The sequence below is a fragment of the Eptatretus burgeri genome, chromosome 8 (assembly GCF_056783735.1).
Source record: "Eptatretus burgeri isolate ZD-2024b chromosome 8, Ebu_testis_v1, whole genome shotgun sequence".
Classification (NCBI taxonomy): Eukaryota; Metazoa; Chordata; class Myxini; order Myxiniformes; family Myxinidae; genus Eptatretus; species Eptatretus burgeri.
In genome coordinates this window covers 12703426-12721706 of record NC_140968.1, presented here as the reverse complement: position 1 = coordinate 12721706, position 18281 = coordinate 12703426, and the positions used below count along the sequence as shown (strand labels likewise).

At 40.3% G+C, this 18281-nt stretch overlaps 1 protein-coding gene across 7 annotated transcripts in view; it reads left to right on the top strand.

Moving 5' to 3' along the window:
- MSL1 (MSL complex subunit 1) overlaps window positions 1-15785 on the top strand; it is a 34196-nt gene extending 18411 nt beyond the window's left edge. For 5 of the 7 annotated variants that reach the window (XM_085890897.1, XM_085890896.1, XM_085890892.1 and 2 more), the window contains exons 7-9: window positions 2466-2538; window positions 8671-8718; window positions 14388-15785. In XM_085890897.1, coding sequence (XP_085747023.1) covers window positions 2466-2538; window positions 8671-8718; window positions 14388-14524 — 258 coding nt within the window. In that variant the 3' untranslated portion in view covers window positions 14525-15785. The remainder of the gene's footprint in view (window positions 1-2465; window positions 2539-8670; window positions 8719-14387) is intronic. The other 2 variants (XM_085890894.1, XM_085890895.1) reach the window with 1 other exon arrangement.
- The last annotated feature ends 2496 nt before the right edge of the window (window positions 15786-18281 follow it).

Sequence of the window (18281 nt, the reverse complement as noted above, 5' to 3'; positions counted from 1 at the left end):
GAAAATGCATCGTACTCTGTGCTATCTGGGGAGGGCAATTCTGTTCTGATCGGACAAACCTCAATGGAGTTTTGGTGAAAAATGTTAAAATTAGGTCAAGGTTCAAAAATATTGTCAACCCCACCCGCGATACTTTTTATTCCCATTATTGATGCAACATTTCATTCCGAAAGACCCTGCTAGCTCCGAGATACGGTTCGGAAATTGGGAGTGTTGGGAGTGCAGGAAGAAACGAGAATGGCACTCGCTCTCAGTGGAGCGCATACCTCCGCCAGGCTGAACAGTTTACATTATTTTTTTAACCCACTGATCGGCCGGATCTGGATCCGGACCCAAAGCAACATCTCATCGACTTGTTCTTGTCACCAAAGCAATTAATCTGCCTCGTTTTGTCCCAACTCATCCACAACTTTTTGAAATATGCTGTATATCGCTTTTGGTTCTATTTCTCAATGGAGAAGAATCACTTAAAAAAATTTTCATCCTCACATCTGAATCTGGATCCTCACCAAAATTGAATCGATTCTTCCTTGTAACACACCCAAACTGTCCACGAAGTTTCATCCGAATCCGTTACTGAACTTTTTGAGATTTGCTATGTATCGTTTTTGGCCCCATCTCTCAATGATGAAAATCATTTAGAAAATTGTAATCGCCGGATCCGGATCCCAATCTTCAGCAAAATCTAATCAAATTGTCCTCATCACACACCCAACCTGTCCACCAAATTTTGTCCGAATCCGTCCACAACCTTTTGAGATATCCCGATCACAGAACAAACACAGGCGTGAAAACAATTTCGGTGGTGAAGGTAAAGGTTAAAAAATAAAAATATAAAACATTTATTATTATTTTAATTCTGTTCTAAATGGTGGTTTAGTACCCCCTCATGATCTAATAAACTCTGTGGTACCATTAAAAATTGGGGGCACTAATGGTAGAAACAAACCCTACAACAGGTGTAAGCCTTCTCATATCCTATAGGGGGAGGCTTAATTATCCGAGCAATATAACCATGATATATTGTACATGCACATCGACAGTACGCATGGTTTTGCTTCATATACGTGACCCAGGTTATGTTTATTTTCGGGAGTGATTGAGGCAACTGTCTGTTGACAATACACTGCCCAACCAAACAATGGGACACGTCAGAATGTGTTGCATGCTTTGAACAAGATCGCCCAATGGGGAGGTACTCTGCGATGGTATTGATGATCATAAAGATAATAACATGACCCTGCTTGCCGCTCCCTTAGGGAGTAGGTGTTTCCAGTTCAGTATCGTTAAGCATCTAACTGTGAAAAGTACAAATCCTAATTTATTTCACCTTGTTCCTCTTTCATTCTTTTAAAATTAGCCTTCTTAAAGTCAGGCAAGAAAAACTATAAAGTAGGTGTTTTAATATTATTAGCTCACCTGGACGTTGTAGCCTGGTGTTGGCTTAGCGGTTAGGGTGGTGGCTTGGGTTTCTAGGGTCTTGATTTCGAGCCCCATGGGCCACTGAATTAACACCAGCGGGTTGACTCAGCCTGTCATCCTTCCGAGGTCGGTGAAATGAGCACCAGTATACTTGTAATCTGGGCACTGCAGCAGCGGCACAGCTCTGCCCCAAACCAATGATGCAACCAGCAGCAAAAAGAGGCAGCACACGATGGGAACCTGTACGCTAGTCCGCTGAGCTTATGCGATCGAGCAGGGCTAGCCAGCCAGCCAGTCAGTCAATCAGTCTGTAAACACTTCAGTCATTATCGCTTGAACCACACACAATTTTGATGAAACTTGGCCACAAGCTTCATACCCGATGCCTAACGCAGGTATATTGACCACATCAAAATTTGTGCTCAATGAGGGAGGAAAAGAGGGTTTTTTTTGACCCCCCCCCAAAAAAATAGATATTCGCTCTCCCAATTTCGATATGCTTGGTGTTGGCTCAATGGTTATGGTGGTGGGCTTTGGATCCTCGGATCCTGAGTTCAAATCCCACTCGGCTGTTGAATTAATACCAGGTGGGGTTGACTCTGCCTGTCATCCTTCCGAGGTCGGCAAAAATGAGTGCCAGCTTGCTGGTATCCTGTGTCGGAGTGGCGACTTGTCCAGGATTGTACCCAATAGCCAAGGAGACTGCTCAGGCAGCACCAACGCTCTATGGTCACTGAGTATGGTCCCAATGGATGGATGGATGGAATTTCGATGAAACTTGACCACAACCTTCATCACCTGTGATGTTATAAAGTTTGTTCACCTGAAAAAAAAATCAGGGTCTATGGGAGTTTGCGGGGGTGGGGGTAAGAGTGACTGTTGCTTCTGATCCAGGTGAGCTTCATGATGTGGGGTGCTATTTTTTTATTATTTTCTTGTTGCTTATGTTTCGGGATAATTTATCAACTGTGTATGGGTTCAATAAACCCCTCATTTTCAGATCTTAACCTAATCCTTTCTTGTGTGTCTGTATTGTGTTGTAGTTGAGATCCTGGAAGTTACACCCCTGCTACCTGTGGTGGCATTTGGTCGGCCAATTCCTCGCCTCTCACCACAGTATGTCTGCTTTCTCGCCCGATACTAGCAGCACATTGACTATTGCCATGGGTTATCTATAGGGGAAGATAACGTATGGGTTTACCCTTGCAGGATTCTTGCACACTATGCTTTGTATGTTTGAAGAGTAAACTAAACTCGCTGCCAATCGTGTCATGCACGATGGCACGATGTCATGCTGTAGCCAATAACTTTTACTTATTAACCACAAGTGCAGTGTACCCAATAAAATGCAGTTGTTTATATTCACCTTCTGAACAGCACGTCAACGGCTGTTCTTGCCGAGATTGAAAAATGGAAAACTATTTCCTCTTTTTGTTTGGAAAAAGAAAAAAAATAGTTTCAAATATGAACTAGATCAGTGGTTTCATGGATTTTTTTTTTTAATTTTACCTTATCTGGAATTTAAATTCCAGATAAGGCCAAAAAAAAAAAATGTTGCATTGGCGTAACGGGTCACTGAAAAATAGGGTAGGTCGGTCGGGATATTTTTTTTTTTTTTTTTCCTAATAAATCCCAAAATTTTTGGATAATAAATCCAAAAATTTAATAAATCCTAATAAATCCCTCCCAAAATCTCCCCCGGCTCGAGTACCACCCTTTTTGTCGGCGGGTTCTGTCCGAAACACTTCCAGGTTTTTGCGATCGCGATCGCAATCAACAAGATACTTGAAATCGATAGCAAAACAACAAAAAAAAAACGTAGGGTCGGCGGAATTTTTAGGGTCGGGCGGGTTACGCCAATGCAACATTTAATTTTTTTTGGCCTAAGGTATTGTCATCGTGTACCGTCTGTCCGTCCACCCGTCTCCTATTTTGACTTCTCTGGTGAAACCGCTGGGCCGATCCAGCTGAAATTTGGCAGCAACGTTTCCCTCCTGAATGCTAACAGGAATTGCAAAGCTCGTTCTTGCATGACTTCATGTTGGTCAAAATGGCGTCCATCGCTTAAATTCCTTCCAAAAATCTTCTCTTGATCCACCAGTCAGAATGCTGCCAAATTTGGGTTTCAACATAACAGGGTGCAGAACTTCAGCAATTTAACGTTACCCCGATCACGTGGCCTTAAGTGTGTCAAAATGGCCGACTTTGTCAGCTTTTGGGAAAATCGCATTAATTCCTTTAAAAATCTTCTCCTTCAGACTCACCAGTCAGAATGCTATCTGATTGGGGTTACAACATTAGTACAGGGTCGTGATGTTAAATTGCGGAGGTCATGCCGATCATGTGACTAGAATTGTGTCAAAATGGCGTACTTGGTAAATGTTTGGGGAAATCACGCAAATTCCTTCAACAACCTTCCTCTCCAGACCCACGAGTCAGAACGCTACCAAATTTGGGTTACGACATTAGGCCAGGGCCGAGACAACCTACAGGTCCAGTGGTCCTTTTTTTTCCATTAAACATGCATATCCATTCAAACTGATATTGAGCATTCTGTCACTTAAAAACGGGGATGATGTCCCACTTCCATACTGGTGCTTTATTATTATTATTTTTGTCCAAAAATCGAGGCTCATGGAAGAGCAAAGTGACAGAAGGTGAATAAGTTAATGTAATGACAGTGGGGCCATATTTGTGTGTAACAAGCAAGGGAATGAGCTTGTAACAAAAGAGGAGGGGAAGAAACATGGTAACCTTGCAAGGAAGATGATTGAGTTGGATGAGGAAGACCTGGAGGCGGGTGGAAAGTCTGGATTTGGAGTTCAGGAGGGGGTTACTGTAAGAATGTACCCTTTCCTGGAACATTTGGCTACCAATTGGACATATTGTCTAATCTGACTGCAGTGCAATCGGGTTCTGTGCTGAACTTCAGTTCAAAACACTTCTTGTTTGCCAATACTGTGGTGGTATAATGAAGCAAGTAAGACAATAAAGTTAATGGAAGTGTTCTCACTTTATATACACCCCACTAAAACAAGGGAAAGTCTGGATATTGACGTTGAGGTAGGGGATTATATTTCTCGTCCAAGTCTGCTACCATTCGTTAATAACTCGAGCGATTATAATTTCTGCTAAATATATCAGGAAGATTCAAAAGGCATTCAACTAGTCAGGTGAACAATATGCAATAACGAGCTAGACATCCAACTTAAAAAAAAAAAAAAATATATATATATATATATATATATATATATATATATATATATATATATATATATATATATATATATATATATATATATATATTCCAGCATTTATAACCACCTGAACACATTTTATAGTGTACTTGTAGATGTCGGATAAACCACGATTGTCTGTTTTGATTGAGCACAGCATGCATTATTATCAAACAAAAGACCAAGAAGGAACCCGAAGAAGTAAAGAGCAAATACGGAGTCATCAGGAGGAACCTGGGTAGGATTCGGGTTTCAGCCGCTACTCCGCAACCCTCGAACCCATCCAGGCACAGCCAAGTGAGCCTTACAGAAAAATTTCTGCAAGAATTCACTTCTCATGAGAGAGATAGATCATGAAAGAGAAGAAAAAGCCGGAATTAGAATGAAAGGAGAATTGTGACAAATAAATAAATAAGAATTTTTTTTTAATGGAAAGAAGTGCGAAAAGAACAAAGATGTTGCGAAGAAGCCAGACAGATGGATTTCAGCAGCTACTCCCCAGGCTCAAACACAGCATCATGTACAAGCTACCAAAGGTCCGTGAGTGAGAAAGGCACAGTCCATGCAGCATCAGGATATGGTACAACCAAAAACAAACGGAAGACCAACAGGGAATCCGAAGAAGTAAAGAGCAAAGATGGAGTCATCAGGAGGAACCTGTGGTTATGAAGAGGGAACCATCATCAGGAGGAACCATAATATTTGGGGATATATGATCTGTTGTTTGTCACTGATCACTGCTACCCACTCAACGGCACCATGGTGCAACCCGGAATGGTACAGCTTGGTCTCGGTTGGTAATTATGGTGTAACATCATGGCATGGGGTTGTATAGCATTGTGCACATGAATGCAGATTGGTGTTTACATCTTGTTTTGAATGTGTTGTCACACACACACACACACACACACACACACACACACACACACACACACACACACACACACACACACACACACACACACACACACACACACACACACACACACACACACACACACACACACACACACACACACACACACACACACACACACACACACACACACACACACACGTTTCATTCTGTAAGTTGAACTCTTTTCTTTTTGTGTTTCACAATGAAAATGTCTACCTTTAACTACCTTTCCGTATGGTGAAAGGTTTGGTTTGCTTTTTGCATATCCCCAGGCAAAATCTGAGCAGAGGTTCTTGCATGTGGGCATTTAAAGGTGTTTGCATATTGGTCGTGCATTATAGACAGGGTCTTGTCCGTCGGAGCCATTAATACACGGGGAGTTCTGATTTCCCATGCTGCCATCAAGGAGGCAACTTGCACATGATGTGGAACTTCTGCTGGATGCAGTACTCCACATACAGCACCCTCTAACCTCCTTCAAATGCACCAGAAACTCGTCACACATTCAGCAAGCACGTACACGTTTTCACAACTGTGCTTCTTCCTTCTCATATCACCAGAACAACAGTTGCTCTCAGCCGTCTGTTTGGACCACTTTTCCACAAAGAGGTGCATCCGAAGACAACAAAAGCAAGATGTACCGTGCCCTGGCGCTATCTGTCGTCCTCCATGGGTCAGGCATGAGCAACCACTGCCAGAGACCTGCAAGGACTGGATGTATTCAACATGAAATGCTTTAGACATCTGGAGAATGTCCATTGGTACCAACGCATTGCAAACTTGCAGATTCACCCCGAGCTTCGTCCGTAGTTCGCCAGCTCATTTCCCATGCATGTATTATCAAACGTATTTGTGCTTGATTGGTATGGGCTCCTTCATCGCATACCGGCTAACCTACCATCCGTCCTACCAGATGTATCATTTCAATCCAACCAAAGCTGGTTGGCGCCACCCTAAAGGCTGCCCCAAAACAAGATTGTCAGAGACAGTCGTGCCTGGTGTCGGCTAAACAGTTAAGGTGGCTGCATTAAGATATTTGAATCTTGAGTTTGAGTCCCTGTCGTGCCGTTAAAGTAACACGAGATGTGTTGATTCAGCCTGTCGTCCCTGCGAGGTCGGCAAAATGAGTACGAAATTACTGGGAAGAATGAGCTATTCATGTGTCCTGCGTCGGAATGGTGTCCTGTCCAGGACCGGTGGAAAAACTGTCTCGGTAGTCCCATGCATCTGAAGACGCAAAAGGAGTTCTTCTGAGACAGTCAGACAGGATCTGACTGAATCAGGGTGTTTTTTTTGTCTGGTAATTGATACTTTTATTTAAGGCTTTTTGCCCCAAGCTTGGAGGTTTTTTGTAAATGTTCCTTCACTTTGCATCACTTTCTTTATACATATATATGTTGTCATTATTTGTTTTTGCTTGCCCTTGTTGTAGAGAGGATGCAATTGAAAATAAATTGACTGCAGTTAAAATGATCCTTGCCCCTCGACTCAGACCCCAAAAGATGGAGGAATATTATCCTGGAAGTGGCCATGTTGTCATACCTTGCTCCTGTTTTAATCCCCTCCCCCCCCCTCCAAATGTTTTGCCTGTTATTACCCGCGGCATAGTAGAAGAAATGGCATTTGCATCCATTTTTTCGTCTGACTCTGTCTGTACAGCATGTGCTCAGAATGTGCAGACAGTCAGACGAACAAACGTCACCTCTTGGTATCCAGTAGTGCACGTTCCTTTTCTTTTTTTTCTTTTTTTTTTCCCCCAACCAAGTACGTCTATAAAGTATGTGCAATTAGAATGTGAGTACGTCCATAAAATATGTACAATTAGAATGTGAATACGTCTATAAAATATGTACAATTAGAATATGAGTACGTCTATAAAATATGCACAATTAGAATGTGAGTACATCTATAAAATATGTACAATTAGAATGTACGTCTATAAAATATGTACAATTAGAATGTGAGTACGTCTATAAAATATGTACAATTAGAATGTGAGTACGTCTATAAAATATGTACAATTAGAATGTGAGTACGTCTATAAAATATGTACAATTAGAATGTGAGTACATCTACAAAATATGTACATTTCGAATGTGAGTACATCTCTAAAATATGTACAATTCGAATGTGAGTACGTCTATAAAATATGTACAATTCGAATGTGAGTACGTCTATAAAATATGTACATTTAGAATGTGAGTACGTCTATAAAATATGTACAATTAGAATGTGAGTACTTCCATAAAGTATGTACAATTAGAATGTGAGTACTTCCATAAAATATGTACAATTAGAATGTGAGTACTTCCATAAAGTATGTACAATTAGAATGTGAGTAAGTCTATAAAGTATGAACAATTCGAATGTGAGTACTTCCATAAAGTATGTACAATTAGAATGTGAGTACGTCCTTAAAGTGTGTACAATTAGAATGTGAGTACGTCGAAAGTATGAACAATTAGAATGTGAGTATGTCGAAAGTATGAACAATTAGAATGTGAGTACATCCTTAAAGTGTGTACAATTAGAATGTGAGTACGTCGAAAGTATGAACAATTAGAATATGAGTATGTCGATAAAGTATGAACAATTAGAATATGAGTACGTCTATAAAGTATGAACAATTAGAATGTGAGTACTTCCATAAAGTATGAACAATTAGAATGTGAGTACGTCTATAAAGTATGAACAATTAGAATGTGAGTACGTCTATAAAGTATGAACAATTAGAATGTGAGTACGTCTATAAAGTATGAACAAATAGAATGTGAGTGCGTCCATAAAGTATGCGCAATGAGAATGAGAGTACGTCCACAAAGTATGTACAATTATAATGAGAGTACGTCTATAAAGTCTGTACAGCATTGGTCGGTACCATCTGTGGGGAACAATTCTCGTGATTTTTGGCAAGGTTTACAACCTTAGAGTTAGAAAATATGTGATAGCATTGCATTGGGGGTTGCGTTTTGTATGTTATCACCCTGTTTATATGCCTACCCTAAAATAAGCTTTTGTGCAAAATGGCCATTACAAGGTAAGACATCCTTCTTTAACTTAACAATTGTTTTTATCAGTCAAACATTAACATTGAAATTTCTCACCTTTTGCTAGGATCATTTGCTTCTCAACAAAAAGTGCTAAACATGCCTAGGTTGAAAGGTATGTCATTGGTGACACTTGTATATAATATCAGTGTCTATTTCCTGTGTGATAAATCATACCACCTTCAGAAAAGTATTTGTCTGTCATTTACTGTGGAAAGTAAATAAAAGTTCTGGAACAATATAATTACATGTGTGTTTAGCAAATTCGATTAAGAAATCGAAAAAATCTAAATTGGTTTTTTTTGTATGTTGTATATTAAGATCAGTATCGCAGACAATGTTACCCCACCCTCCCCCCCCCCCCAAATGAAAAAAATCCCTAATTTGGACGGATTTATGTAGTTTGGTCAATGTCATGATAATTTCCTTGTTGTTATTGAAGGATACTTTCCAATAATCAAACAAAGGTAAATGATAGCATGTTCATAAACAAGATTAATGTTTTTTCCCTGTAATTTCTCAAAACATATAGAATTTCAGGGATTTAGATACTCGATAATGCACAGATTATGCTGTCCACATGTCACAGCATATATGAGGTCCTGGCTAAATGACTGGACCAGAGTGCTGATTATTTGTGCTTGAATCTTTGTGTCAGGATCTACTGTGAGAAGCCCAACAAGTAACTGCTCTCGTTCATTTGGTATGGCGATGTGAGCACTCTTGGGTATTCCAAAAAAATGAAAGTTTGATTTTTGCTGCTCCCTGATTTTGCCTTTGTTCTAATACCCCATAAGAACTTATAGGTCAAAAATGAACAAAATTCCATGATATTTAGGGGTTCCTCAAGTTGGCACAATTATTTCCATTATGGAGAGGGCATTTTGCACTGCAATGTCAAAAAGCTCATCTAGGTCTCCTTGGAAAAAAACTATTCTTTCATCCTATATGACTGCTGTGGTTTTTGAAAATATCAAACAACCATATTAATTGTGAAGTGTACTGCGTTGTGCATATTCGACAGCAAGTTATCAGTTACAGTTTGGCAAATTTCAACAATATTGTGCCAACTTGAGGAACCCCTAAACATCCTCCAATCTGCTTCATATTTGGTGTGTATGTTTCTACTGTCAAATAGAACAAAGGCAAACCCAGGGAGCATGAATATTCATACTTTTATTTTTTTACCCCCTATTATGAAGCACCCTAGAGCACTCGTATTCACATTGGACAGATGGAAACGCCAGGGAGTGGGTGTCATGTCCTGTCTGATGACTGATCGGATATGTGATGAAGTCTGATCTATAATAATATTGGTCGATTTGGCTTTCCAAACTCTTAGTTCCCTGTGAAGCATTTGATTTTCCAAGACAACATCCTTGAATGATCCACTGTCAGGAACCATCAACAACTTTCCCTTGTCATCTGGAAATATATCTACTGATTCTCCAAGCTCAGATTCCAGTTTTTGCGAATATGCTTCCGCGTGGAATCATGCAGGTGTTCAACTCCACCAGACCGCATGAAGGATTCCGGCTTCGTGGTCAAAGAAGTGATTGGTACAATCTTCTTGATGGAAATGATATCAGTTCTGATATACTTGAAAAGGTCTTCATAAGCTTCTCTTTCAAACCTTTGATACAGTTCATCACCATCTGTTTCGTTTTCTTTCTCATTCTTATCTTTGCACTCATGTTCTATTTTCTTGACTGTTGTATAATTCTTATAGCACAAAACATGATAGTGTGCCTCTGCAGCAACGTCTCTACTTGTTACTGCTAGAATATTTTCATCTCCCTTTTGGATGGCACATTCTCGTAATGTTTGGTCTGCTCTTAGTTGTACAGCTTGTGTAAGCTTTTCACGTAATTTGGAGTGCTTTTGAAACTTGACCTTATTACAGAAAATGCAGATCGGATCGTACACCCTTCCTTCTGATGTGATCTTCTACTGGGTCTTTTTGATGTCCTGCCAATACTGCCAGCGTCATCAGTAAGGCTTTCAGCTGCTTTCCTTTTCAGAGTCTCCACATCTCTCTTCATGGTGAAGAGGCTTTGGCATTTCTGGTGATTGAAGAATTTGGGGATTTCTTCATCTTCAAGCTGCTTGGAAATGTCTAAAATAGGTGCATGGTTTCTCACTTTGGCTGCATCAAGTAAGGTCAGCCATGAGTCATAGCTTTGAGGACTGACTAAATGTTCATCATTTCTTTGGTTGCTGTCATGTGTATGATGCACTGATTTTTAACAGATGCCTTGTACTGTGGCTTTTCCATTCTGAAGCAAAGGAGTTAGCTAGGCCACTTCTGGTGCAAAACTGTTACCACTACCACCACCACCACCACCACCACCAAAATACCTAACACAGAAAATAAAATCAGATTAACATATTTGGTAAAAACACCGTACACAAAAATAATTATATTTATACATGATTATTTACGAGGTCCGTCGAAAAAGTAACGGGACTGACTTCACAGAAATATTACTCCAAAAATATATTGAAATCACAGCTTGTACCCTTCAAAATAGTTTCCCTCCAGTCTCACACACTTGTCTATCCTCTTCTTCCATGCTTCGATGCACCCCCGGAAGGCTTCTACTGGAATCCTCCTGAACTCTGTCGTCACAGCCCTTTTTATGGCCTGCACATTAGGAAATTGGGTCCCCTTGATCACCCCTTTGAGCTTGGGGAATAGGAAAAAATCACAAGTGGCCAAGTTTGGCGAATATGGGGGTTGCTCCACAGTTGGCACGTTTCTCTCCGGCAGAAACTGTCGGATGCTCAGGGCACTGTGAGCAGGGGAATTGTCATGGTGGAGCACTCAGGCATTGTTGTCCCACAGATCCCTCCTCTTGGCCCGGACTGATCTCATGAGGTGCCGGAAGATCTCCTTGTACACGTATTGATTCACTGTTTGACCCTGTGGTATAAACTCAGTGGACGATGCTCGATGTTAAAAAAACGCGATGAGCTTGACCTTCGACTTCGACATCCTTGCTTTCTTTGCTCTTGGTGATGCCGGACTTTCCACTGACGACTCTGCGCCGTTTGGTCTTGGGATGGTATTCGAATATCCACGATTCATCGCCAGTAATGACTCCCGAGCAGGTCTGGATCATCCTCAAAGCGTTCGATAATGTCTTGACAGACAGTGACTCTTTACTGTTTCTGGTCCTTGGTCAACAGCTTGGGGACCATTTTTGCGCACACCTTGCGCATTTCGAGATTTTCAGTGATGATGATCCAGACAGTGTCCTTGTTGATGGAAAGTTCCTCAGCAATCATCCGTACCGTGAGTCGACGATCTGCATGCACCATCTGCTTCACACGCTCGATGTTGTCCGTCGTTCTGCTCGTTGAAGGTCTTTCCGACCGTGGATAGTCTTCAACCTCCTCCCATCCCTCTTTGAACCTCTTGTGCCATTTATAATGCACCTGTATGTGACATTGCTTCTTCCCCGTAGACTTGCTGCAGAATTGCAAAGGATTCTGAAGGTGTTTTGCCAAGCTTGGCAAGAAACTTCAGATTGGCTCTCTGCTCACGACTCAGACTAGACAACGTGTAAAGCACGACCTGTAAAAAATCGCACAATGAGCACAGTCAACCATCACCAATTATATATATATATATATATATATATATATATATATATATATATATATATATATATATATATATATATATATATATATATATATATATATATATATATATATATATATATCCTGGTGTGTTGGCGCGGTGGTTAGGGCAGTAGCTTGGGAACCAAAAGGTCCTGAGTTCAAGCCCCGTTGGGCCACTGAATTAATACACCAGGGGGTTGACTCAGCCTGTCATCCTTCCGAGGTCGGCGAAATGAGTACCAGTATACTGGGCCGGTGTATACTCCGGTTAAAATAGGTGTGCCATATACCTGTGTCGTAAGAGGCGACTAGGGTTGCGTCAGGAAGGGCATCCGGCGTAAAACATGTGCCAAATCACTATGCGGATCATACGGATGATCCGCTGTGGCGACCCCTAACGGGAGCAGCCGAAAGAAGGAGATATATATATATATATATATATATATATATATATATATATATATATATATATATATATATATATATATATATATATATATATATATATATGTTGCGAAAGACTGTGACGCAACCCGTTCATTCAAGTTGTGTAAGTGGAGCACACAGCAGGCTCAGTCCCGTTACTTTTTAGACAGACCTCGTATGTTGATGATTTATACATTATATTTATACATTATATTCATACATAAAATCATGAACCTTCAAATCATTTAAGATGTTTTTATCAATCTATTTGTCACCTGAATGCAAGAAAAACTAAAAGTTGCAAATTTTCCTTGATTTGCGCTACTTTTCGTTTTGGGGGGGGGGGGGTAACAATAACAATAACATATATATATATATATATATATATATATATATATATATATATATATATATATATATATAATGTACATCTAACTTAAAATATATTTTGTTATTTTAGTTTATGATTAAATTTTCTTCAAATTCACGTATTTAAACATGGTATCCATTAATTAGGGTATGGGCAAAAAACTTCCTTACCACTTTTTATGAAAACTAAATCATATGTTCTGCAATGTATCAGCACTGGACTATCAGTGCCTGTAATTACAAACACTAAATGCTCGGCTAGTTTTAACAACTGTTTTGAAAAGCAAATAACACGAGCTAAATGCCTAACAATTTTCAAGAAGAAAAAGCCTCTAATAAGAGAGAACCATTAGTTTTAAATAGAATGTCTTCTTCAGTCTTTCAGAAAAGTTTATTTTGGGATGGGGTTACTAAACGGCTAATAACGCACAAAAGGCTACCACCAATCTAATGTTATCACATAGTTTCTGACGATAGAGATGTATACCCTGCCAAAAATTACAACGAGCATTATTCCCCTCGGATGGTACCGGATAGTGGCCAAAAATTACCGGGTCTGGCTCATGGCCTACCGGGTGAGGGTCTGTTATCTTTGCTCGTTCTCGTTTTAATTATTTTTTCTTCCCTCCGGTCCTCATTGTTCCCATCTCTTTTGCTCCCACAATTAATCCTGCTATTCCCATTTTCTGCATTTGTATTTGCATTCTGAGGTTGCCGGATAATTTACATTGTTTGGCTCAAAATTGATATCCTTGCACTTAACACATTCATCTACTGCAAGAGGGCTTCTCAGTCATCTGCAAATGATGACCCGGTCTTGCTCTTGAGTGAATATTGAATGTACGGAAACCTAGAGGGTTTTCTCTCCTTTCGTCGTGGGTGACGCATTGCTCGAGTCACCACCCAGGCTCGGGAATGTCCGTTCATTGTGGCCCCTCAGGCCAATGCCTCTTGTTTTTATGTTGCTGAGCAATCGATGACTGTCTTGTAAAACGTCCAAATCAACTAATGAGATTTTTCTGCAATTTGATGAGTAGTAAATGCAGATGTGTGAAAATGTTGTCTTTAAGGTAGACGCGTTAACATATTTCCACTTTTTTCCTCAAAATTGTTTGTGGAATTAAACAATCAATGTATACCTTCCTTCCCACCTTCCCCACCCCCCTTTTCGTGTGTGTGTGTGTGTGTGTGTGTGTGTGTGTCCATTTCTCCCCTTTCACGTTATTTATTTAATTTTATTCAAGTATTCCTGTTTCACCATTTGTGGGATTTTACCTGTGAACAGGAATATAATTATTTACACGTTTCTGATTTTTTTTCTTCATGAATTTCCATCGGTTTGGCTGCTGTTGTTTCCCACAGAGACTTTGAGTTGCCGTGGTTGGACGATCGGAGTCGTCAGCGTGTGGAGACGCCAAAAAAGCAGTCGTCGCTGGGCCGGAGCAAAGGCCGCTGATTATTCGGATGGCCTTGGTGCACTGAGTTTCCACAAGTTCTAACAAGTTGTGGCCACTGTTTCTGGTCCATGGAAGGATATATGGCAGAAAGACTTGTCAGGAAGAACTTTGGTATCATCTTGACTGCTCTGAACGTCGACCTGTGAGAAAGCCTATGTAAAGCGAGGAGATAGACTTGTTGTTTACAAATTTCAAAGGTGACCTCTTTACATTTGCTTTTGTTTTGTTGTTGTTGTTGTTGTTATTATTGTCCTTTCTTTTTTTTTTCCCTCTCTCTCTCTCTCTCTTTCTATTTCTCTCTGGCTCTCTCGCTCTCTCTCTCTCTCTCTCTCGCTCTCTCTCTCGCTCTCTCTCTCGCTCTCTCGCTCTCGCTCTCGCTCTCGCTCTCGCTCTCGCTCTCGCTCTCGCTCTCTCTCTCGCTCTCTCTGTCTGTCTCAGGCTGAAATTGTGCAAGTGACAGGTTTCCATTGTCTCTGTGCATATTAACTGCAGTCTGTCTGTTTGTGGTCCACTTGTATGGCCTTGAAGCGTTCTCCCATCCCTTTACTCCTTCTTGGCTTTTTAAAGCTGTGTCTACACTGGAGAGTAAACAAAGTTTTTGGAGGTGGGAGGGGTGTGTGTGTGTGTGTGTGTGTGTGTGTGTGTGTGTGTATTGTTCTCAAAGAAATGATCCTTAGCCTCTCCCCCCCCCTTTCCTCCCCATAAATTTACTTTTTCCTGTAAACTCATTTTTATTTCCAGCTCATTCTATAGGGTTGGTATCTGACGATAATCAGGAAAGCGGAACAATTAGCATTTGCTTTAAAATGAGGAATGCACAGTTAATTTGAGGTTCACCCTGCAGTCCTGTGATGAACCCCAAACTGACACGCGACACACCGAGTAATTATTTACCTTGACTTCATTACCAGATTCAAGTTTGCTGTTGTGGAGACAACGTTTGGAGCGTCCCTATACTATCTGTCCACACACAAAGGCATTGTCGCCTTTTTGTTTGTCATCCTTATCCAAGTTTCATATTGGGGTAATTTTGTATACATGGAGGCTTTGTCTTGCTGCTCATTTCTCTCACCTCTCACTTCCCATTTCTACCTTGTCTATTTTTGATTGAGAGGTGTGCGTATGTGGTTCCTGGTGGCTACATGATGCACCAAACTGTACATAGTTCCAGCTGACCCGTTTGCACCATTGCCTGTTAGGATTTGGGTCATGGCGATGTTGGCAGCTGTTGCCTGTAAAGTGCTGAGTTTTTGTACCGACCAGTTCTGATGTAGATGTCATTAAAATCACTGAAGCGGAACAACGTGCCTCAATTTTGTTTTATTACCCTCGCGGGAGGAGGTTATTGCATTTGGGTCCTTTTGTTACTTGGCGGAAGATTTTTTTTTTGCCAAGTATGTTGGTCTGTCGCGTTTGTCTGTCTGTCTGTTTGTAACACGATTTTTGGGCACAGTTTTCAATCAATCGTTCTGAAATTCTTTTGTGTGTGTAGGTGACTAGACAAGGATGGCAAGGCTAAATGTTGGTGGAGATCCGAATTCAGATCTGGATTCGAGAATTTTTTTAAGTGATTCTTAACGATTGAGAGATGGGGCCAAAAACGATATATAGTACGATATCTCTAAAAGTTGTGGACGACTTGTGATAAAACGAGGTGGAAGAGTTGATGAGGTGACGAGAACAAGCCGATTCAATTTTGGTTAATGTCCGGATCGAGATCCTACCTATCAGTGGGATACAAAATTTAAACTGTTCAACCTGGCAGAGGTATGTTCTCAACCGAGTGCCGTTCCGTTTCGCCAGTTGTCACACCAAATGATTGATTTATTTTTTTCATTTGTTAGTTGCAAAATCGAAGATTAGTGAGCCGATTGACCTGAAATTTGAAAAGGATTTTCATATCAGGTCACTGAATTCAACCAACCAATTATTTTTGAGGTCAACATGGACCAAAAGGTCAACACAGGCCCAAGGTCAACAACTTGGGTGGTATTTCTAAAATCCTCAATTTTCATCCGATTGATTTGAAATTTGAAGAGGATTTATATTTCAGGTCATTGAATTCAACCACCAATTATTTTTGAGGTCAAATTTGTTTTCTGGATTTTGTAAGTCTCGTGCTCTGCACGCCGTCATCTTCTTGTTTGTTTGTTTGTCCGCACAGAACTTAAGTGTTTTTCTCCACAACCGCTTGTCGGATTGAGATAAAATTTTCCTCCTAAACCGCACCAAGGAAAAAAATTGAAACTTGGCACTTGGCAAGTACTCCTCATGGGGAATGTGATTTTTTTTCATGGTGTCACAGATGCCTTTGTGTTGACTTCATAATTGCATATGTAGAATGCTACATCTGATCAGAATGAAAATTTTTGAGTGTCATCTTGGGATAAAATGGTCCACAGAAAAAAAAAAAATTGATAAAGTCATCAGTCACGTGATTCAGCAGCTGTACTGTTTGTTTTTTTTGTTGTGTTTTTTTAAAACCCTTCAAAAATCTTCTCTGAAATGGCTGAACAAATCGAAGTGAAACGAGACGTATGACCGCCTATCCATGAGGAACAAAACGTTCACACACATGACGTCGTGGGTCACATGGTTTGGCAGTCATATTGGACTTACCCTAAAACCCATAAAAAATCTTTTTCTCCAGAACAGCTGGACATATCTTGGGGAAACTTCACACAAGTGTTCCCCAAGCCTTGGGGATACCAGGGTATTCATGAATAATTGATGTCACTTGGTCTGACAGCCATATTGGATTCAGCGAAAATGTTAAAAATATATATTTCTCTTGAACCGCTTCATCACTTGACGTGAAACTTCACAATTATGATCGAGTAGTGATGGGAAATACGTTTTAAATTTCAACCTGATCTTATGCATGTTGTGGCAACCAGAATTAATTTTTTGAATCTGGGTTCTTCTTGATGTTTTTAAAAATATTTTGAATAAGGCTCACTTGGCTGTTCCTCCACGGCTCTGAGGGTAGAGGAGTGGCACCTGAAGCAAGAATCCTATCCAGGTTTCTCCTGATGACTTCATCTTTGCTTTTTGCTTGTTTTGATTCCTTCTGATGACTCCAATGATTCAAAGGACTTGTCCCTATTTGGTCTTTCATTTGACTTGAATTCAATTTATTTCTATCCCATTCTAAATTCAATTGAATAATAATAAACGTCATGGGTCAGGGTCAGGTATCCAATCAAAACGGGACGTTTTGGTACCCTGTCATCACTGCCAGCAGTTATAAAGTGGCAGTTCTAGCTATGTTTATTAATTACGTAGCACACCAGTACACAACACAAACACCATACGAAATACACCACACAAAACAAGTCCTGGCGAGTGTCTGCAATGTCTGATTGCTCTTTTTCATGTTTTCTGCATTTGGGGCTTGCGGGATGGCCTCGAACAGTGGTTCTTGAAGGTTTTTTTTGATATTTTTGGGGGGTTTTTTTTTTTGCTCGCTGCTTCGATAACGAGCCAATATCTGACCCAACACTCCACCCCTTGATGTTTAAGTGTCCTGCATATTATTGCAGTTTATTAAATGTGATATCATTGCAAGAACGACACAGACATCTTCCACTTACAATTTTATTTAGTCATCCATATGCAATCAGCTGTTGTGCAAAACAGTGCAGAAGATATTTGAAGGTAGCACAAGCAGGTACATATTAATGAAATGGATTACACTGGCTCATTTTTTGAGTTTTTTTTAACTTGCATTTTGCAACACAATCAAAACTATAACTGCCACAGGCAAACAGACAGACAGTGGTGAAACCATGACCTCCTT